The 21,974-nt window shown below is 35.7% G+C and overlaps 3 protein-coding genes across 3 annotated transcripts; 2 read left to right on the top strand and 1 right to left on the bottom strand.

The window, feature by feature from the left end:
• Positions 1 to 11: 11 nt before the first annotated feature.
• Positions 12 to 547, top strand: Dad1 (dolichyl-diphosphooligosaccharide--protein glycosyltransferase subunit). Its single transcript, XM_069040389.1, has 2 exons — positions 12 to 306; positions 363 to 547. Exons 1-2 carry the CDS (start codon positions 99 to 101, stop codon positions 491 to 493), a joined length of 339 nt encoding a protein of 112 aa, XP_068896490.1. The 5' UTR covers positions 12 to 98; the 3' UTR covers positions 494 to 547.
• Positions 548 to 662: 115 nt separating this feature from the next.
• Positions 663 to 5,917, top strand: LOC138125109 (non-lysosomal glucosylceramidase). Its single transcript, XM_069040385.1, has 12 exons — positions 663 to 1,007; positions 1,057 to 1,145; positions 1,199 to 1,379; positions 1,436 to 1,592; positions 1,652 to 1,775; positions 1,829 to 2,312; positions 4,157 to 4,279; positions 4,331 to 4,575; positions 4,636 to 4,906; positions 4,966 to 5,212; positions 5,271 to 5,459; positions 5,511 to 5,917. The coding sequence occupies exons 1-12, from the start codon at positions 850 to 852 to the stop codon at positions 5,700 to 5,702; spliced, it is 2,460 nt and encodes an 819-aa protein (XP_068896486.1). The 5' UTR covers positions 663 to 849; the 3' UTR covers positions 5,703 to 5,917.
• Positions 5,918 to 11,333: 5,416 nt separating this feature from the next.
• LOC138124930 (uncharacterized) lies at positions 11,334 to 17,549 on the bottom strand. Its single transcript, XM_069040129.1, has 19 exons — positions 17,345 to 17,549; positions 16,994 to 17,291; positions 16,852 to 16,945; positions 16,696 to 16,802; positions 16,416 to 16,645; positions 16,195 to 16,363; positions 15,987 to 16,143; positions 15,683 to 15,931; positions 15,414 to 15,629; positions 15,253 to 15,364; positions 13,164 to 13,458; positions 13,022 to 13,112; positions 12,862 to 12,968; positions 12,534 to 12,763; positions 12,311 to 12,479; positions 12,099 to 12,258; positions 11,796 to 12,044; positions 11,527 to 11,742; positions 11,334 to 11,479 (listed from the first exon to the last, which is right to left on the bottom strand). Exons 2-19 carry the CDS (start codon positions 17,281 to 17,283, stop codon positions 11,366 to 11,368), a joined length of 3,255 nt encoding a protein of 1,084 aa, XP_068896230.1. The 5' UTR covers positions 17,284 to 17,291; positions 17,345 to 17,549; the 3' UTR covers positions 11,334 to 11,365.
• Between the last annotated feature and the right edge of the window lie 4,425 nt (positions 17,550 to 21,974).

Below are 21,974 nucleotides of genomic sequence, written 5' to 3'. Positions count from 1 at the left end.
CAGGTTGGTAAATTCGTAAATTGGTAACTTTGTCGGTTGTCACCAAAAAATTTTGACACGCTGTCAAGTGTAATCAAATTTCCAAAAAATCAATCAAAATGCCGCAAATAGGTTCGGTAGTTTCAAAATTTTACACAGAATATAACTCTAAAACCCCGAAAAAGCTTAAATGTATCGACGCTTATTTGTTGTACATTTTGTTGACCGGCATCGTCCAGTTTTGTTTCTGCTGTTTGGTGGGCACTTTTCCCTTTAATTCTTTTCTTAGCGGCTTCATTTCTTCTGTCAGTAGCTTCGTCTTAGCAGGTAAAAGTGATGTGATAAGATTTTAATATAATTTTGTACATGATATGCATTTGCAGTGTGTCTGAGGCTGCAAGTTAACCCAGAAAACAAAAATCAATTCGCCGGGATTAGTCCAGAGAGAGGATTCGCCGACTTTATATTCGCTCACGTAGTGTTGCATTTAGTTGTAATGAATTTCATTGGTTAAATGATTAATTTTTTTTTTTTTGTGTTAAAACATTCTAATAAATTGTATTGTACATTTGATGAGTTTTATTGTGATAAGAGTAACCTTGCATGAGATATAACATTTCACAAGCTTAAGGCTAATGGTCAACATAATTACATAAATTGAATACATGTCACATTACTCATAAAAAACGGTTAAACATGTACAGATACAACTGTCATAACAGAGGTTGTGTGTGATATCTTGATAACGGTAAAATGCACATATGTCGAATGCACTGCATAAATTCTTGCATTTAGTCGTTGTTCTCGGTGTAATTATCGCGCCACACATTTAGAATTTGTAATTTTATTCAGTCGTTCACGCAACATAAAATGACGAGCGTGAAGGATAAAATTCCACCAAATCGTGAAACTTCAGTTCCGAAATACGGATTAAAAGTACGACTGAACCACACTTATCCCGAAGATCGCTCCCAAGACTTCGTTCCTAGCATACGACAAATATGGGCCATTCTACCCTTGGTTTTGCGGTATTTGAGGTTATGTTCTTGTTTTCTCATTTTACGGCTTTCGTTGCAGATATATATGGTACTACATCGTGCACAGAATCACGGGAAAGTCCATTGTTATGGACTACTTGAAAACCATAAGGTCAAAGCAAATATACGGTAGGTAGCTGTGGTCAAATGTAGGGAAGTACGAAGTTTTGAATGTGTCTTAGGTGTACCGATCGGAGGAATCGGTTGCGGGACTATAGGACGAGGATATCGAGGGGAATTCTGTAGGTTTCAACTGAAACCAGGCCTCTACGAATACAACACAGTAGATGCCAACCAGTTTATTGTTACTATCAAAGACAGACATCACGAGACTATTTTTCACAGTCTTCTATCGACGTTTCCGTATGTTTTTGTAAACGTATTGTTATGTAAAATAATTGTTTTTTTTTTTGTAAAAGGAAAAAAAAGTTGAGCAGCTGGCAGAGTTTTATCGATGGTTCTGAGTGTTTCTACACAGGTCTCTACCCAAGGTCATGGACAGAATACGATTTATCGAAATTTGGTGTTATGTTGACTTGTAGGCAAGTCACTCCCATTATTCCAAATAATTATAAGGTAGACATTGCCTAACAAAAGCAGTTTCTACTACTGAGCATTTTAAACCTTGTCTTCAGGACACATCCTTGCCTTGTGCCGTTTTTGTGTGGGATATCACAAACATCTGTGACGAGGACAGGACCGTCACAATCGCCTTCACTTTTAAAAATGGAGTCGGGGACAAGAGCAAAGACAGGGCTTGTAAAACATTCTCTTCTAATCATTGCAGTTGTGATTATTTACATTTCTTGCAGCGACTTGTAGCTCGAAAGCATTTTCCCTCGGCGACTCGGAGGGGGTGATCTTGTACCACACAATCGACAAGATGCCGTGTTCGTACGCGTTGTCGGCAAAAGTCCACCCCGATTTTGATATTTCAAAGTGTCTCTACTTCGACCCAAACTCCGACGGTATCGAACCTTGGATCCAATTGAAAAATAACGGAAGTTTCGATAAAATATCTGACAAGAGTTACGGTCAAATCTTCGGAGAAATGGCGTGCGGAATAGCGGCGAAAACTACAGTTGGTCCGGGTGAGGGCGCCACTGCCGAGCTGAGTCTAGTGTGGGACATGCCGACGGTGCAGTTTCCCAAAAGAATGCGGAAGTATTCAAGATATTATACGAAACACTTCGGGAGTGAGAATGCTTCGGTGCGGATTGTCCGACACGCTTTTGATAATTACAAAGACTGGGAACAGGCCATTTTTGAGTGGCAAAGCAAAGTTCTCGATAATGGGTAAGATTGATTGAATAAAGTAACATCTTGTAACGGTTTTGGTGGATGCGTCAGGTTTTTGACTTGCAGTGTCACTTATAATGTTGTTGGGCAGATAACAAAAGCTTTAACGTACGTTCATACCGGGTGTAATTGTAGACAACATTTTAAATGTAAAAAATAAGGAGTTTCATTTACATATTTGCTCTTCTAACAATTTGACGGTAAAGTCACTGTTTAATTTCAATTTTAGTTTTATTCAAACATCTTGTGGTGTTGAAAGAAAGACAAGAAAGGAGTTAGAGTGGAAACACTTTAAGAAGAACATGGTGAGTCATTCAAATCTGTCACTGTTGTTTTGTCCAGTGGCGTATCATTAACGTTCTGAAATTGGGGGACATGGTAAATCCGCTTTTATTTGAATTCTAAAACAAAAATACTAAAAAGTAGTAGTATAATACTGGACCATTCTTCATACCATATCGATTGTTTAACGCGGATTATTTAATTAAACTTGCTTGCAAGAAGTTGTAGGACTAGCTTTATGAAATTAGAGTAAATCATGAAATATGGTTTCAACATGATGGTTGTCCATCCCATTACACGCAAGAAGTCAAAAACTTTTAGATAACGCGTTTCCTAACCGGTGAACAGGACGAGATGTGCAATTCATTGGCCACCACGATGGCCCGATTTGGCACCAAGCGACTTCTTTTTGTGGGGCACGATCATTTGTATGTTGGGGAGAAAACTTATAACATTGTTGAGAATTTAAAAACAGCTATAACTGAGGAATGCCCAAGAATAAATTGTTATCAGTTGGCGGGAGTTAGAAAAAACTTATTTGTTTGAACATTTAATTAAGAAAAGAGCTTATATTAATAACATAGTTACATAAACATTTTTTTTTTAAATTTAAATTAAAGAGTGGAATTAGTTAGACAGTAATTTTAATTCTCTCTAACTTTCACCTTAACTATTTTGCCGTAAAATTGTTAAGAGAGCAAATATATAATTGAAACTCTTTATTTTTACATGTAAAATGTTATCTTATAAAATAATTCTACATCCTGTATATATTTTACTGTTGTTTAACTTTTTTCTCACTCTCTAGCTAATAAATAACCAATATCACAGTTAACAAAACGATATACAGACATTATTAAATATTTTTTATTCACAATCGGTTAGTAACGTGCAGCTTTTCTAACCTCTTAAAGGTTAGAAAGTGAGCAATTACTCGTGTACACATCAACCGGCCAGTAATGAGTCGTAAGTGGTCAGTAATGAAACCCATAACTGACCTGTGGTGGCGCTACTGTAGCACCAATCGCGAAAAACTCTGTACATTTTTCTGATATCGTAATTTGCTTTTCTCAGGTTAGAGATTGAATGTTAATTTGTGTGCGGATTCCCGCAATTCTGGGGAGGGTACACTCTATTTCACTATTGCACCTTTTGTTTGTTAAAAAATGTGGGCAAATGTCAATTTGGTTTGACTTTTGTGTACTAAAATTTAATACAATCTCAATCGTGCGCGCCTACTAACTTTTATTTTGCCAAAATAAACGATAATATTACGGAGGTTAGTTTTTATTTATTTTTTATTATTATAATGTTGCTTGTTTTATTAAATGATTGATTGTGAATAAAATAGTATACAAACCTCGGCGAAAGTCCATTCCTGTGTCTCGAGAACTAGTTCACCTCGAGGGCAAGCCTCTCGGTAAACTATTGTTCTCTCGACAAGAATGGAACACTTTCCTCCTCGGTATGTAATATACTATTATTTTTCAACGTTAACAGTATTGTTAATTCCTTTTTCGTGTTTTTTAACAAACATTGTCCAAAAAATAACATTATAGGGAATTACCCGACTGGTACAAATCGGCCTTATTCAACGAGACCTATTTTGTAAGTGACGGTGGCAGTATTTGGGTAACTGTGGATGAGGAGGAAGTCAAAAAACTATCCAAAAATGACCCAAGGTATAGAAAATAATTATACATTAGAACTCTGGACAAATATCTCAATTTTAGGATAGAACTTGGAAAATTCGCTTTACTAGAAGGCCACGAATACAGAATGTACAACACTTACGACGTTCACTTTTACGCTTCATTCTCCTTCATCGTGAACTGGCCTCTGTTGCAGTCAGTTCTTCAATACGACATGAAAGACGCCATTTTCACCGAGATTCCAGACAAAGTAAAAATGTTGTACGACGGAGAAATAGTCGAGAGAAAAGTACCGAACACGGTACCCCACGATATTGGAGATCCCGGTAGTAGATAAGGTCGCAAAATCATCGTGTTTTCTAATATTTTTTTTGACCTAATAATAGGCGAGGAACCCTTCGTTCTACTTAATTCCTATCCCATCCACGACGTAAGTCAGTGGCGCGATTTAAACTCCAAATTTGTGTTGCAAGTCTTCAGAGACGCCTTCATCACAGGCTTGAATGACTCCTCTGTTGCTTATTTGAATGACATGTACGACGCTTGTTACACAGTGATGCATAAAAGCGAACAATTTGACGTCGACGGTGACGGTCTGATCGAGAATTCTGGTTGCCCCGATCAGACTTTTGACACATGGGTCATGACAGGCGCGAGGTACGTTGACATCAAGAATGTGTTAGATAATTACTTTAACGTGGCATTTAACTTTCAAGTGCTTATTGTGGTGGGCTTTGGTTGGCCGCTCTTTTCGCCATGACCAAAATAGCAGACGCTTTGCAGAAAACTGAAGATAAGGACAAGTTCCAGAAGCTTTTAGATAAGGGCAAAGTTGCTTTCGAACGGAAACTGTGGAACGGAAGAAACTACAATTTTGACTGTTCAAACGAGGAGTGTCGATCCATCATGGCCGATCAGTTGTGCGGTCAGTGGTACTTGAGGAGTTGTGGTTTTAATTACGAGGTGATGTTAATAATAATAACTCTGGTAAAAGTGAATTCACAAAGTTGTGTTTGTAAAGGTATTTCCTCAAGATCGTGTCAAAACTGCCTTGAAAACTATCTACGAGAACAACGTACAGTCGTTCTGTAATGGCAGAATGGGGGCAGTCAACGGGTTTATAGATGGCGCTGCTGACAAGTTTACTATACAGAGTGAGGAAGTGTGGACAGGAGTCACGTATGCTCTCGCAGCGAGTATGATACAAGAGGTAACGAGTGCTACAGGTCGTAAATTGATTTATGAAACACTTATTTCGTAGGGGATGTGGAGCGAAGGGTTTAACACTGCTGGAGGTATGTATAAGTCCATGACCGAACGATTCGGACTTGCCTTTGACACCCCCGAAGCCCTCTACGCCACCAAGTACTACAGGTCGGTGTCTTACATGCGGCCACTCAGTATATGGTCGATGCAACTAGCCATCAATCAACTCAAGATCAAAAATGAATAATTCTAGTTACTGAACATAGTTAGCGAACACATATTACATTCTGATGTTTCAGCTAGTTTTAGACAGTTTTGAATTCCTACTTTTAATACAGTTTCTAATGTTGGCAGAAATGCTGGATATTTTTTTGATAAACAATGTAAGAAGTACACTTATGTTAGAGTTCTATGACAGGACAGTAAGAAGAGTTTAATGGAAATAAATAAAAAATTATCAAATTTGTTTTCTTTCGAATGAAAGTATCTACAGGTGTCTCCAAAAAAGAAGACGAGTCCATAACTCCGTTATTTATCGGAAGATTTTAATTATTTGTACACCAAATTAAATGGTTGATTGGTTGTTAATAGGCTACAAAATGGCCTAATAAATTTAAATATAGCCCCATGAGCTTCAAGGGTAAACTGTCAAAATATTTGTTTTCAAATGGGAGTACATATTTTTTTTTAGTAATTCTGATAGAGATCTTTATTCTGAGAAGAACAATGCATATTGTTCAGTACTTTACTTATGTTGACAGCTTGTCATCTAATAATGACGTCATCAATCATTTTTTTAAATGACAACCCCCATTTTTTTTTTCTTATTTTTCTGGTACGCCTTCATACTATAGCTGAACGATCAATGAAAAAAATTGGTACCTTATACATATAACAATTTTTTTGAGAAATTGACAAATTTTACTTCAAAAAATTTAATTTAATTTTTAACGTAAATTTTTTTTTTCAATGGGTTGTAGTGACCCAGTTTAAAATTTAAATTTAAATTTCCGGTACCGCCACAACAGCGCGCCAAATATGAAGGTACTAGCGGCTAGACTAGGAACTACGAGCGGAAATATAGCGGGGGTTGAAGCTCGCTCGCGCGGATGGTTGAAGGGTGGTAGAGCACTTTTTGTTTAGTTTTTCGAAACGAACACACCTTGCGAAGAGCGATCCAAGTTTCTCAAATTTGTAAGTTAAACCTGAACAATTCCACTACCGTTCCGAGTAGATATTTTGTGTCCCCGGGAGGAATTCAACGTTTTTAATTCACCTGGGTAATTTATCCCACTTTCGTTGCCTTTTTTTTCTTTGTGGTTTGTTTTTGGGGCCAGGACCACGTGGTAAGGGTATGTTGTAGATTTCATTTTGTTGCATGCTGTTTCTTTAAGAAGCGCCCATTTGTTAATTTTAAGCGTTATCCCTAAGTTTTCTCCCGGGAGGTTCATCTTTTTGTAATCTTGTAATTTCGGAAATTAGGAGCCGTCGTCCGAACTGCGAGCGTCCATTTTGTTTTTTTTTTCTTCACTAACATTTTATTTTAACGGCACTCGACCCGCCATCTTTTTTGTTTAACATTACCAGCGATTATTGTATTCGTGATTTATGTTGTTTACTGATATTTGAGCCATTTAAAGTGGTTCTATTTTATCGTTATTTAACTTCACGTTTTGTTCTCTTTTATTTCCTCATTGTTTAATGTTGCGGTTTGTTTTTGCTTATGTTATCCTTGTTTAATGTTGCGTTTTGTTTTGTTTATTTGATCATTGTTTAATGTTGCGCTTTGTTGTGTTGAATTTTCGCATCGTTTAATGTTACGCGTTGTTCGATTGAATTAAACTCGGGTTTTCTTTATGTTGTTGTTAAGCACCACTAGATTTCGGAAGAGTTAAAGTAAAATGTTGTAAGTGCGCCACTATGGGAGTTAGGTTTCAATCAGGAAGTCGTGGGGTTGTCTAGTAAATTTCTGGGGAGGCCACGGTTAAGTTACGGCCGTTAGCGGAGGCGGACCTAAGTCCTGCTCGATGCGGCTCTGGGATGCTGACGTGAAACCTCCGTTGCGGTTCTAGAGATCTTAGGTTTTTGTCGGTAAACGGTTGGTTGGGGAAGGTGGAGCAAGCTCTGCTCGAAGCGGCTTGGGAAGCTCATCGTACAACCCCGAGGCGCTCTGTCACTATTTCTTGGTCGGTGAAATTGCCCGACGTTCATTACTAACCTGAGTATCTAGAAACGTCGCTGGTCTCAAGCCGATTCAGATTATTCTTCTGAGTCCCTCGCGGCCGAAAGTTTGTTACCTCCAGCTCTAAGCTCCCGAAGGCGTACCTTGACCGCGTAGTTCCGAGTTAAACATTGTTTTTGTCATTAATCGAATTGCAAAATACGAGTAATACCTGGGATACGGTTTTTGAAGAGGGTTTTTCATCCGTCCCTGTCTGTAATAACTGCCTTATAATTTGTTTACTTGTTTTGCAAGCTTTAAACTGTCATTTTGTCTGTCATGTGCCCGTTTTTCTGTTATTTTAAATATTGTTGCATTCATCTTGTCGTTTATCTTTGTGATGTACTCAACTAGTTAATTTCTTGTACTTCGTTAACCTTAATTTCTGTCTTTTGTATTCGTTTCAATTTCTTTTTCATCAAAGTTATTACAGGCATTTTTAATAAAAGGTATTTTGCGTCCCTCACATGTGTGTTTTATTTGCGGCACTCTTCCAACTGGAACCCTCACCGTTTGCATTCCGAACCTTTCAACCTTTTCCGCCAAAAGAAAATCACAACGTAGGGCTCCTCCGATTCGATGACGATCACGACCACATTTGTTACCGTTTTGCGCAGGTTCAAATATTTGGCGGAAGAAGTAATGTATTCAAATCATTACAGGGTTTATTTTAATAGACCAAACAATGTAGAAAATTTGCGACAGAGAATTCGCGCTGAAATAGAACAAATAAGCCCTGTCAATCCTGACATTATCGAGCGCAGTGTACAAAGTGTCGGTGAGTGCCAAATAGTTGGCGGGAGGCAATTTCAACATTTGCGTTAAATTTTATTGTTAACCTTAGATGTTTATTTGTTTTTGTTTGAGGTCAATTACAATTTTTACATACAAAAGGCATAGCGCTGAAAAGGCCTTAAGCCTTAAGCCCCCTTGTAAAAAGTTTTGCCATAGCCCTAAGAACAAATGAAGTGTAATACGGCGTGATCAACAATGACTGAGTCTGTTGGCAATGAAACAATTGAAAAGTACTGGTGTTTTTTGTGTGGTGAGTGGCACTGACCGGATTTTTTAACTTGAGACCACATTAAAAACATTTTTGGTTATACCGGTTATGTTTATGCTATTAGTCAAATTTCATTGTTACCAACAGACTCTGTCATTCTTGATCATACCGTATATGTATAAACAAAGAAATAAATGAAGTTGATGATGGTGAAACTACTGATTCTTATAGCTCTATACTGTGGTATTATACAGGGCTTTCATAAATGATTGTTGATTGGTCTCACAAGAAGGCTGTGTGTCTCCATTTAAATACAAGGAGTCACAGCACACCTGAAGTATGAAAGTCCTGTACAATAGGAGTGGAAAAACGTATTTTTTTGTTCGACACGGTCAGAATTTGAGATTTTTGTCAAAACGAAACGTCAAGCTAATTTAAAAGATTTTAAGGGGTTCGTCGAACAAAAAAATAGTAGATATACAGAATGTCCCAGAACTCGCGGATCAAATTGAAACTGTATATTCCTTGATGGTAATGAAGGTAAAAAACGTTTATAAAAATATTCAGGGTGCAACAGCTTTTTAGTTATGAATTAATCAAATTGACCAATAGAGCTCGATCTAATTTTCCCTTTATGAGAAAATTGAGTACCTTCCCTCAATTGCCAAGCAACGTATAATTCGATGAATAATAAAATTATTTTCAATATTAATCTGGTCAACTTGTCGAAACAGACGTCAAAAGTGACAGCTACCTTTGAAATAACCAAAAATGGGATAATTTCGCCAAAGGCAGGTGAACAAATGTATAAAATCTAAATCAGAGAACGCAAGAAGTTTCTTCCTTGAGGGGTATGGGAAATTGACGGGAGGGATATGATGAATTGAACCTTTGTTGATGGAAGGTAAAATGGCGACGTAGCGTCAAGTGAGTAATACATATTACTACCTTAAAAATCTTAGTAAAAAGTGAAATATGCAGGGCCTGTGAAGTGCATCGGAATCACAAGAAATTTATCCTGACTCATGTGCATACACTCTGCATCTGCAACGTATTAGCGCAGCTACACGAGCGGGACTCGTCATCGTCGAAATGAAAGAAGACTTTTAGGAACATTCTTGACATTGCAAAAAAAGCTGGAGTTACACGTAGGTTTTGAACAACAGATCAAGCATAGTGGCAGTTCTGAAAGAAAGAAGACAAAACTGGATTGAACTAACCTATTTATTTTAGCATCATTGTTAGTAAAAATTTAAGATCAAATTTTATAACTAAACGATGTAGAATGCAACAAATGAAATAAGAAACATGCAAAATAAAAAGAATAATTTATAACAAGTGTTCAAAATGACCACATTTCATCTGAAGGAATAGGCGAGCTTGTTTTATTAAATTTTCCCTTGCCAGTCAAAGCATATTAGGAATAACAGTAGCCAGTGTTTCGTAAATTTGGTCATTTAGTTCTTCTAAAATATTGATAGGTTCGCGGTAAATATAGTTCTTCAAATATACTTCTTCTACCGTCGTCATCAAAGGACTGAAGAACAGCATCTTCAGTCTCTGGCGTTCTAACTTCTCGCGGGGGACCACCAATTTCTTGTCAGGTAGGCACCAAGGACCCAGTGTCTCGAGCACGGTACACCAACCGTAGAAATACGTTATAATTTGGATGTGGCAAACGTCGTGGAAAACATATTGCATATTCCCTTGCATCCTCACGTGCATTGCGCCGGCACTCTCCATAAATTATGAGCATTTCGGCATACTCTGCAGCTGTATATCAATACGAAGTTTGACAATTTCGAATCAAATTATAACTTGACATTGTCAAAATCTTCACAGTTGCCCAAACATTTACTTGAAATTCCATACCATTCTTACTAGAATTATGTTGCTAGGCAATTCAAACCTTTGGTTAAATTTACGTGAAATTCAAATTAACAGCGGCCTTCTGATTGGTCAACTTTAATTATTCATCACAAAAAATCGACTATACCCTGTCCTTTTTTTTAAACGCTATTGCTTTCAGTTATCACCAAGGAAAGTTTGATCCGCGAGTTCAGGGACAGCCTGTATTAAAGAACGAGTTTCATAAGCGTTGATTTGGCGCATGAGTCCCAAGTGTAGAAAACGAGCGGTAGGGGAGTTTTCCATGGGACGAGTGCGCCAATGCCCTTATAAAACGAGTTTTTTATGTTATTTTTTAGAATTTGCACTCTTTCAATTTTTTTTAAATAAAAAATTAAATGTTCAAATCTTGGGAATTTTGTATTAATTGGTAATTCAAGGTAACGGATGCAACTACATCTGCAACATATGTTAAAAAGTAGAGTTTGAACATTAATATTGGAAGTTTTTTGGTGTAAATGACACTAATACACTGAAAATTGGTAAAAATTTTCTTAGAGATCTATTAAACCACGAGTGCTTTAATAGATAGCCATAAACGACTCCAAATTGAATACAATAATAGACCTATTAGAGACGCAAATTCTAAAAACGTTGTATTCAACTCGTTCGTGTGTAAATTTAAGCTTTTTTTGGCACTCGTTTCACTCGCGTTTTAAACTTGCTCATACCAAGAGAAGCCCAATTTTTGAGAAGGGGCACTATTAATTCAGAAGTTTTCTTGTAGTCCCATTAAAGACTGAAAGTCAAGTCAAGTTTTTATTTTCTAATTTAAATTTCATTGATTGACACATTTCACGTGAAGTTTTAATGGTTGCGTGATTCCATATAACGTTGTGGTTGTGAAGGTCATGTCTTCATGTGGCCATTTTAGTTCAAAGTTGCGGATAATCTAAAAAAGAAGTTTAATCAATTACGCTTTCAAAAGACAAGATTTACTTTTAAAAGTGCGGTTTGTAACTCCACATGGGCTAGTCGCTTTCCGATGCAACTCCTTGGACCGAAGCCGAACGGCAAAAATACGAAAGGATTTGTATTCTTGTGAGACAGTTCTTTGGGACCCGACGCAAGCCACCGTTCTGGTAGAAACTCTTTGGCTCTTGGGAAATAATCATCAGATGTGCAAAGGGCTAAATTGCAAGTGAACACATCAGTCTGAAAAAATGTTGCGTTAAGAAAATGACAAATCATGACAGACAACACTTCACCCCGCTTGGTACTTGATAACCCCCGAAAATCAAATTTTTCACTGTTGTTCTCAAATTTCCTACAGCGATAGGGGCTAGTCGTGTGACTTCTTTGATAACACCCTGGAGATATGACGCTTTAGCCAATATTTCTTTAGTAACTGGTGTATCTTTGTCTTGAAGAAGAGCAACAGCTTCGTTTCTGAGTTGCGTCTGTTTTTCTGGATTTTTGCTCAAGTAGTATAAGCCCGCCGCAAGGACTCTACCGGTCTGCAACGTATAACAAAATGACACTAAAATCTCCATGATTTTTTTGAATCTCACTGTATCAATCCCAGCTAGCATCATATCTATAGACATGCCGACCGCTACATTTCTGTCGAGTTTTAGTAATTTTTGCAAGACGCTAGATGTTTCGTCATTAATGTCAATTTCTTTGGTTTGTAGTTTATCAAGAGTCTGATTAATATATTTAACATTTGTCCTAAAATAAATCGGTGTTAATTAATCTGCTTGTCTCGAATGAATCAATGTACTTTAGTATAAAATCTAAAGCTTTGACTAATTTTCTCCAGTTTGATGTGCTGACATATTTGTACATCGACGGCAATATATCTAATTTATACGTCAACTCGAAGACTTGCAATACACTTTGTATTAATTGCTGTGTTTCTGAATGGCTATCCAAATCTCTTTTCAAACATCCTGTGCAGAAATAAAAAATGAAAGAACTATTTCATTGACGGCTTATGACAATACCTAAGTGTTTATCCAATGTAACAACTCCCACAGACTCTAAGGACCATTTGTAGAGTTCATTGTTGAAATTGTCGGGCATTTCACCGTTATGTTGTTCTGCTAAGAATTTTACGTTGTCAACGAGTTCGTCCGCTACTAGGTTCATTTTGTCTACATACTGTAAATTATTTCTTGGTTGCATCAAAATAGGGTTCACCACGGATCTATACTTGAACCATTCCTCTCCTTGACTAGACAAATAATTTAAACGTTTTTCAAAGATGGAATACAAATAATTCCAATATTATCTAGAGTTCTCTAGAACCAATAAATGTTTGAGTTGACTTACTGTTGAACCATTCCAAATCGAGGATATGTGTATTTTCGCATTTCTCGGAAGTAATCCAGTGACGCAAGACCTCTTCTAATAGGCCAAACACCTTCGTTTCTGTGCAACTAAAAGTGAAAAATAATGACTTGAAATTTAACACTGTAGTAGGTAACTATACCGTTTCGAAATATTTTGGATTGAACAACATTACCATTGGAGGTCCATTCAGTCCTTCCAAAATTGCTATATCACCGTGCTGGTCCCAAATACTGAAAAATCGTTTTTGATTAGGAGAGAAGATCATGACAACAGAAACTTACAGTTTTTGAATTTCTACAAAGTCTAGTCCGTGGAAATTCCCGATTTTTGGCAAAAATCTCCAGATATTACCGAAGATTGGGACAGGTTTGGGCCTGGGAATACTTTTGAAAGGTTTCGCCTCGTCCCAACCGACTGGTTTGGCGTCACTCTTTTCTAACTCGTGCAAGTTCTTGTAATGTTGGAATTTTTTTTCGTCGAGAGGGTTTTCAGTAATTCGAACTCCAGTCGACATGGAAATTCTTGTTCCATTGTGACTGACCAACCTGAACAGCTTTGTGCTCAGCATTCTGAAACCTGACGGAGCATGGGATTAGTACCGAATGGAACAAGCAGAAGGTAATAAAGCGTGCGAATTAAAATAAAAATTAAATTGGAAGTGATTACTCCCAATTTGATTTTTATTGGAAATTTACTATTATGGAAAGTAGTTTTGTGGCCTGACGCACCAAGTAATTGATAGACTGTGAATCTTTGATGACCATGAGACTAAATATACCTACTCCAGAGAGCTTACATGATTAGCACAGTTTAATATTAGCAAAAAAATTGTCTACATTGTGTTTAAAACTGTTTATTCTTATAACCTTGATGTTGTAATGTCAATAACATATTTATTGTCATTAAGCTTATGAGATTTTTTTTATGTTTTAGTGGAATATAGGGCGTATTCTGTAACTGCTCCGGTAAATTTTAAAGCCCGTTAAATTAAGTTGTCACAGCAATGACCAATCAGGGCTTGAAATTTTAAAGCCCGCTAAAATTTTAACGCTCATTTAAAAATTACAGAATACGCCCTATGGTCTATTAATTTTATTTTACTCACCTACAATGTAGTAAGTTGTTAATAACAAGTTAGGTACACGAAAAATATATACATTTTAGATACCATTAACATTCACAGTTATCAGCAAAAATTATTATCAGCGTTTGTTATTGTATTATTATCATTATTATCGGTCTACTTCTGGATGTTTTGTAAACTTAATACACTTTATATTTATGTTTTAATGCGATATTAACCAATAACCAACAGGATTTTATAATTAAGTCAGATTCACCAATCAAATGCAAACACTACGAAGAACCTTGTGATGACTGGATTAATACGGTAAAAAGTGCTTTATGAGGTTTAGATTAGTTTGCGCAGATAAAACTATGCAAGAAATTTCTTAAGGTTTGACAGAAAATGTAGAACATGATTTATACTATATTTTTATACCAAACTATTGGTTTCTACTACAAGGTGAGCAACAATAACTGTTTCAGTTGGCAATAAAAAAATTTACATGAAATTTTCAAGACTGTGAATTGTACCTATTTCGGTTTGTTTTATTGACACTATTGACAGCTGGTATACATTTCATATTTAAACTTCTTGGTTTTTGTATTCTTTTATTAATAAAATGGTTTTCTCGTTGAAACATGCCATAAAAGTCACCAGAATTTATTGCCAACTCAATCAGTAATTGTTGTTCACACGGTAGAAATCGTACGACACTTAAAAATAACCAATAGAAAAACAGAATTCGGTGTCGTTTCTATAACAATATAGAGATTTCCTGGAAATTTTTTGCACCTAGCTAACCCAACATTAAATTAATAACTGGAAATTTTTTCAGCCAATCAAAATCATTTATTTACCTACATATTAAAAATCTCAATTTTTTTTCCGTTGTCAAGGATAATTCTGTTATACAACTTGATTTTTTTGTCGGAAATTTATAATTTAAGAAGCATAATGTCCGTGTTCCACTCGGGCTAATTAATACGTTTTGGAAATGCATTCGAAAAAATTTCCGGAAATAATCAATGCACATGGGATATTTAATTGAAAATTTACGGATCATTTATCCTCCTAATTCATTTATTTTGTGTCAGGTTCTAACTTCAATTTAAACCAACGCATTACAAAAAAAATAACTTAAATATTTGTATAATAACATTAACACATTTAAACCCGTAATACAGAAGTTCTTATATTATAAAAATATGTACAAAAATAAGTCGATCTTGATATGTCATTTGTGTTACTTTTGACACTAGTCCTGCCAACGGCAATATCATCCACGTCTTGTAATTGCAACGTTTATTGATTGACGGATTTCACATGAAGCTCTAGTGGCCGTGCGATACCATAAAACATCTTAGTTTCAAATACCATGTCTTCATGAGGCCACTCTAACTCAAAATTACGAACGATCTACAACAAATTACTAGTAAAAAATATTTTTTAACGACACGAAAATTACTTTTAAAATTGCTATTTGCAACTCCATCGTGGCAAGTCTCCTCCCGATGCAACCTCTTGTGCCGGTGCCAAACGGTGCAAATATAAAGGGATTTGTGTTTTTGGTAGATAATTCCTTCGGAGCTGAAGGGAGCCACCGTTCTGGTATAAACTCTTTACCTCTCGAGAAGTACTCATCCGATGTACACAGAACTAAATTGCAAGTCAAAACGTCGATCTAGAAATGAAAAACGTAGATAAATTTAAAAACTATGAAGGTGAGTACCGCACCCCTTTCGGTATTTGGTAACCCCCAATAACCACGCTCTTCGGTGTAGTTCTTGTATTGCCCACTCCAATAGGTGCTAGTCGCAGGATTTCCTTCACAACAGCTTGAAGATACGAGGCTTTGGCTAACGTTTCTTTGGTGATCGGTGTGTCTTTGTTCTTGAGAAGCGCGACAGCTTCTTTTCTGAGTTCTGCTTGTTTTTCTGGATTTTTGCTCAAATAGTATAAACCGCCTGCAAGAACCCTACCTGTCTGAAAAAAAAACCACACAAATGGAAGTCGATAAAATTGATTATTGGGGCCTCACTGTATCGATTCCAGCTATCATCATATCTAGTGACATACCCACTGCAATATTGCGGTCCAGCTTCAGTAATTTTTGTAAAACGCTAGACTTTTCGTCTTCGTCCAACTTTTTCGTTTCTAGTTTGTCCAGAGTTTGATTGATGTATTTTAAATTAGTCCTGGAATAAATAAGATTAGTTAATTCGCTTGTCTCGTTCGAGCGAACCCACTGTAGCATGAAATCCAGAACTTGTATGAGTTTCTTCCAGTTTGGGGTACTCATAAATTTACTCATCGAGGGTAGTATGTCTATTTTGTAGATTAATTGAAACAACTGCAACGCACAGTCGATTAATTTTTGTGTTTCTGAATCCTTGTCCAAATTCCTTTTTAGACATCCTGCGTATAAAAAAATCAAGAGAATTACTCTCATATACAGTTACGTCACTACCCAAATGCTCGTCTAATGTAACAACTCCTATCGACTCCAAGGACCATTTATGAAGTTCATTGGTGAAGGTTTTGGGCATTTGGCCATTATTTTGTTCTGCTAAGAATTTTATGTTGTCGACGAGTTCATCCGCTACTAGATTCATCTTGTCAGCGTACTGCAGACTGTTTCTGGGTTGCATTAAGATAGGGTTCACCATGGATCTATACTTAAACCACTCCTCTCCTTGGCTGCAAATAAAAATTTTGCTCTTAAGCTTCGAATTTTTATCAAGACTCACTGTTGTGGCATGCCAAAACTGGGCATAGCATCTTTCCTCATTTCTCGATAGCGGTCCAAGGACGGAAGACCTACTCTAATTGGCCATACACCTTCATTTCTGTATATCTGAAAGTGCAGTATAATCGATGGAAATTCAACACTGACTTGACTATACCGTCTCGAAATCTTTCGGATTGAATAACAATACCATCGGACGTCCACTCAATAGTCCTTTCAGAATTGATATATCTCCATACTGTTCGCGAATACTGCAAAATAACATTTTGATTTTGTGCCACATTTAGCAAAAGACTTACCGTCGTAGTATATCGGGGAAGTCGAGTCCATAGAAGTCTCCAATTTTTGGCAACATAAATCGCCAAAGGTTTCCAACAATCGGCGCAGGTTTGGGTCCAGGAAGGTCTTCAAATGGTCGTGCTTCATTCCAGTCGGATGGTTTCGTGTCGGTGGTGTCTAAAGCGTTGAGATTTTTATAGTGTTGAAATTTTTTCTCATTGGCGGCGTTTTCAGTGGTGGCTTTGACACTGGTAGACATAAATACTTTAGGGCCATTGTGATGAATTGATCTGAATGTCGCTCTGAGCATCGCGATACCTAAAACATGGACAGTGACAAGTTTTAAATGGTGATCAAAAGAGGGATCTCACTCAAACAGAATAATTTAATTTAACGATGATGTTGTTAACACTAATTTTGTTGTGAATTGAACGCAGTTGTGTCCCCCACTACGCATGAAGTAAAGTTAGACTCCGAGTTAGTTGATGCGTGCTACGGAGGTGATATTACGAGTGGAGGGAATGTAAAATTTTATATTTGTTCACTAGAGATAGTAGAGTTTTATAATTTGTTTACATTTCTCTTTTCTGCTTTTTATCTTGTTAGTAAATTTTTAGGATATTATGATGTGCCGTAATATATTATTAAAATTATTATTTATGGACGACAATGCATTGCTTAAATAAGTACAGTTAAATGTGAGATAATGATGAATTGATGACAGCAAAACATTATCAATTTAAATGGTAAGCGAGCAGTATTATATGCGAGAGACTTATCATCTTATCAATAATCATTGTTAGTTATGTAAAAAGCTGGATACAAATCAGTAGGTATACTTGGATTTTATTGCTCGAGGCTCGAGGTTGCGTCAATAATAATAGAAAACTGACCTTCGTTTTGTGGATCAAGATCATGGTTGACATAAGCGAAGTAAAGTATAAATAATTGAAAGAGTATGTATCTACCTACTAATAATATCGCTATTTAAATTTGTTGAGAATATGAATTGTGTAGGTCAGTTTTAGTACAAATATAATATGGACAGTAGAGCATCAAAAGCCTTACGTCAAAGTTTAAACAAGGTCAGATGAAGTGCCATTGATTATCTAAAAATATAAATAGCAAAGATGCTTTTGCACTAAACATAAATATTAAAATGATTAAAAACCTACTTTTAACTATTCTTATCAGAGTATTTAATTAGTTATTGAAAATAATGTAATGTGATTTTTTTTTTGTCAGAGTAGGCTATGATCAAAAAAGCGTAGGTATGTCTTAACTTATTTAAGCACTCAAATGGATGTGAATAGAGTTGCCTCTATAATTTCCTTCGCGTTATCTACTACCTCGACTGTTCTTTTGTTTGGTTCTTCACTACCTACCGATTTTCTTTCAACACTTCAGTTTTCTCCCAATAACTGAGCAGTTTTCTTTACGATTTAGTAAACGTGGTCATAAGAATGGACGGCTGCTTCTGCGGGAAAATGTTCCTCAAATCAAATCCAAATAATTTATTTCCTGTTTGTTTCATTTCATCTTATAATTAGGCTAGTAGCTATTTAGTTATACTAGGGCGCTGCTGAGGCTTAGGACCTTTTCACGCTAAGAGTGTTATAGAGTTGGTGGTTTACAAAAATGTGTACTTAATAATCATGAGTTTCAAAACAAGACAACGTGGTTTAAAAAAAAATTGAATACAAATAGATGTGGTTTATAATGGAAAGAGAATAAGAAAGAAAGAGAAAAAAAATATACGCCAATTTTGGTCCACCCTGAACTTTGACTAATTTAAAAAAAAATCTGTTGTACTTTTGTTGTTTAATTATAAACAACTGTGCAATTTCTAAAGAAAGATTAAATTATCCAAATAAGTATGTACTACTGTTTTATAATTGCCTTCCGCATTTTTTTTTTTTTTTAATTTGAGAAAAACTATTATGTACTGAAAGTAATTTTAAATTAAAATCTCCCTAGTGGATGAAATTATTTCTGAAAGTTATTCCGAGCTCATGAACGCTTTTGTTATTGTGCAAATAAGTAAGAGTCACTGACGAATGTCTTACTTGTACCTCCGAACAACAACAAAAATATTAATAAAAAATAAGGAAACATACGGCAAGTAGGTAATTCACATGCACCTGAGATATTGTAGATGCGAGTACAAACAAGAGACTCGTACACCAGTACAAAATTTGACTTTGAATGAGATTGAAATAATTTGTGATAAAATATTATAACTGCCTGTAAAATGTTTAGGTTCCTTCGATTTTTTTCACTCAAGCATTGGAAACAACTAAGCCAAAAAGAAAATACCTAGGTTTTCCAATCTTTGACCAAGGTTTCAAAAACACTGTCGAAAAAACTATAATTACAGTTGAAAATCTTTTGAACAAAGCTAAACTTCTTAGCAGGCACGTGGCTTATATTTTAATGAAGAACTGTCTTTTCATACCAAAATTTAATTTTTTATTAAGAACAACTCCACTTTGGAAAATTTCTAATTATGTTAATTCAATTGATTCTTCTTTAAAGTTTTCTTTAGAAACAATGCTTAATTTACGTTTAACTAATTTACAATCAGTCAGTTCACTTTACCGATTAGATTTGGTGGACTGGGAATTCGCCGCATTTCCGATATTTGCCTTTCTGCTTTCCTATCTTCAATTCATGGTGTTAAAAAGCTTGTTTCTCTATTATTAAATTCATAGGATAATGAGCTTATTGTTCACTATTATGATGAAGCTTTAGCAGTCTGGGATGTAGAAAATGAGAACGAAAGACCAACAATCCCACAATTTCAGAAGAATTGGGATAATATCAATATCAAACGAATAATTGCTGACTTAATCTTTAATTCACGTAGAGACTTGGCTCGTTTTAAGGCTTTGCAATGCAGAGAATCAGGATCCTGGTTACATGCAATACCTTCTCGTAATATTGGTACTCTTTTAGATAACACTTCCTTCCAAGTTTCTATTGGTTTAAGATTGGGTTTTAATCTTTGTATACCTCATATTTGCAAATCCAATGCGAAAGTTGACGAAATTGGTACCCACGGTCTAAGTTGTTCAAAAAGTAGTGGTAGATTTTCCAGACACAATGAAATGAATTCTATTATCAACCGGTCTTTGACTTCTATTCATGTTAATTCAACTTTAGAACCAAACGGACTGTCTCGGGATAATGGAAAACGCCCAGATGGGATGACTTTAGTACCATGGATTAAAGGTCAACTTTTAGTTTGGGACGTTACTATTGTAGATACACTTGCAGACAGTTACGTTTTGAAAACTCCTGAAGTTTCAGGTTTTGCCGCTGAAATGGCTTGCAAACGTAAACATAGCAAATATAGTTCAATTATTTCGTCAAGGTCAAACTACATATTTAAAGGTTTATCCTTTGAAACCTTAGGCCCTTGATGCAAAGAAGCCATCGATTTCATTAATGTCATCGGAAACCGACTTATTGCGGAATCAGGCGATTCAAAATCAAAGAAATTTCTTTTTGAGAGGATTTCCCTTGCCATTCAAAGTGGAAACGCTGCAATATTATAGGAAATTTTTGTATTGTAAAACTAAAATGTTAGTGCTTATTCACAATGGACATAAGATTGATATAAGGCATAAGAAATTCATGATACATGTAGTGGATATACTCTTAATTTTTACGTAACTTATGAAAAGTGACCTCAGTGAACATTACTGTTGTGTACAAAAAGGCATGGAGAATCATATTCGAGTTATATGAACACATAAATTATTTTCCAATTGCCCAAATTTATAAATTATTCTTAGGTATCTCTTAGGTATTTCTTATGTCCATTGTGAACAAGCACTTATGTACTTAAATTTTAAATACTTAGACATTGCAGTATTGTAATTAACATTGATCCTATAATTTTTTTCTACGAATGAAGGATGTGTAAACATTTAACACAACTTTTCTGGTGCACGTTTTTCTCTTTTTTGAAACAAGCCTTTTAACACTATTTTTTCCAGTTTTGTACCTACGTAAATTTTTAGATTCCAATAGACAGTAATGTGCCATTATGTTTGCGTTTCTGTGGCCGTGTTATCTTCTTTCTACTTTTTCGACATTTTGATATAATATTGCATCTAGGTACTCTTCTTGCCATCACTAAGAGTTTTCAATAAAGGACGAAAATAAATGATATATTTTTAGAGGCATATTACAACTTAAGAGCTAAAATGTTTGTAGCGTTTCTTCTAGGAACACTTTGTGATCAAGACTTTTATTAGCGACAAAAAATTATTTGGTAATAATTTTAAATGCTGCTCGTGCTTCCTTTTCAAAAGCATAGGTAGTCTACTTAATGTGAAGTAGAGACAATAATATTTTTTCCGGATCTATCTTTAAAGTCTTGCAGTGTTTGAAATGTAACACGTGTTCAATTGTGAAGTTCATCTAATTGGCTTTGATCTTTGTCGCTATCTTTGTCTAACCAACTTAATTTGCGATGTTGTTGTCTTTTAAAAAATAAAGTCAAAGCCAACTTGATGAACATTTCAACTGAACAGTTGTTCTTTGTGGATTCAAAACAGATCTTTTTATTTCTAAATTTGTAATTAATACAACTTTTCTTTTAATGTCATAACAATTATTGTAGTTGCTCAGGCAACTTGAAACATATAACTTGATGGGAGTTTGCGTATTTCCAACACTATCAAATTTGGATGTATGTACAATATTTTTTGATCCTGGTCTGGGATGAGGTTAGTTTTTTTAGATCATTCATTTTTGTCCACCATAAATGAAAAGAACTCCGGCAAGTCATTTTTATTTTTATTAAAAACATACATACAACTGGGGACAAAATTAGCTGCAGTCGAATTTGAATTACTTGAAGTTCACCTGTTGAATTAAATTGACTATTTCCCTCACAATATTTAAGTCAATCAAATCCCTTAACTTTTCAAAAATCATCCAATCAGACCGAAATTATGCGATAATTTTGCACGAGTGCAAATTATCGATAAT

This window comes from Tenebrio molitor, chromosome 2, assembly GCF_963966145.1.
Source record: "Tenebrio molitor chromosome 2, icTenMoli1.1, whole genome shotgun sequence".
Taxonomy (NCBI): domain Eukaryota; kingdom Metazoa; phylum Arthropoda; class Insecta; order Coleoptera; family Tenebrionidae; genus Tenebrio; species Tenebrio molitor.
The sequence above is the reverse complement of the archived record's forward strand: the minus strand, read 5'-3'. Positions and strand labels throughout refer to the sequence as shown.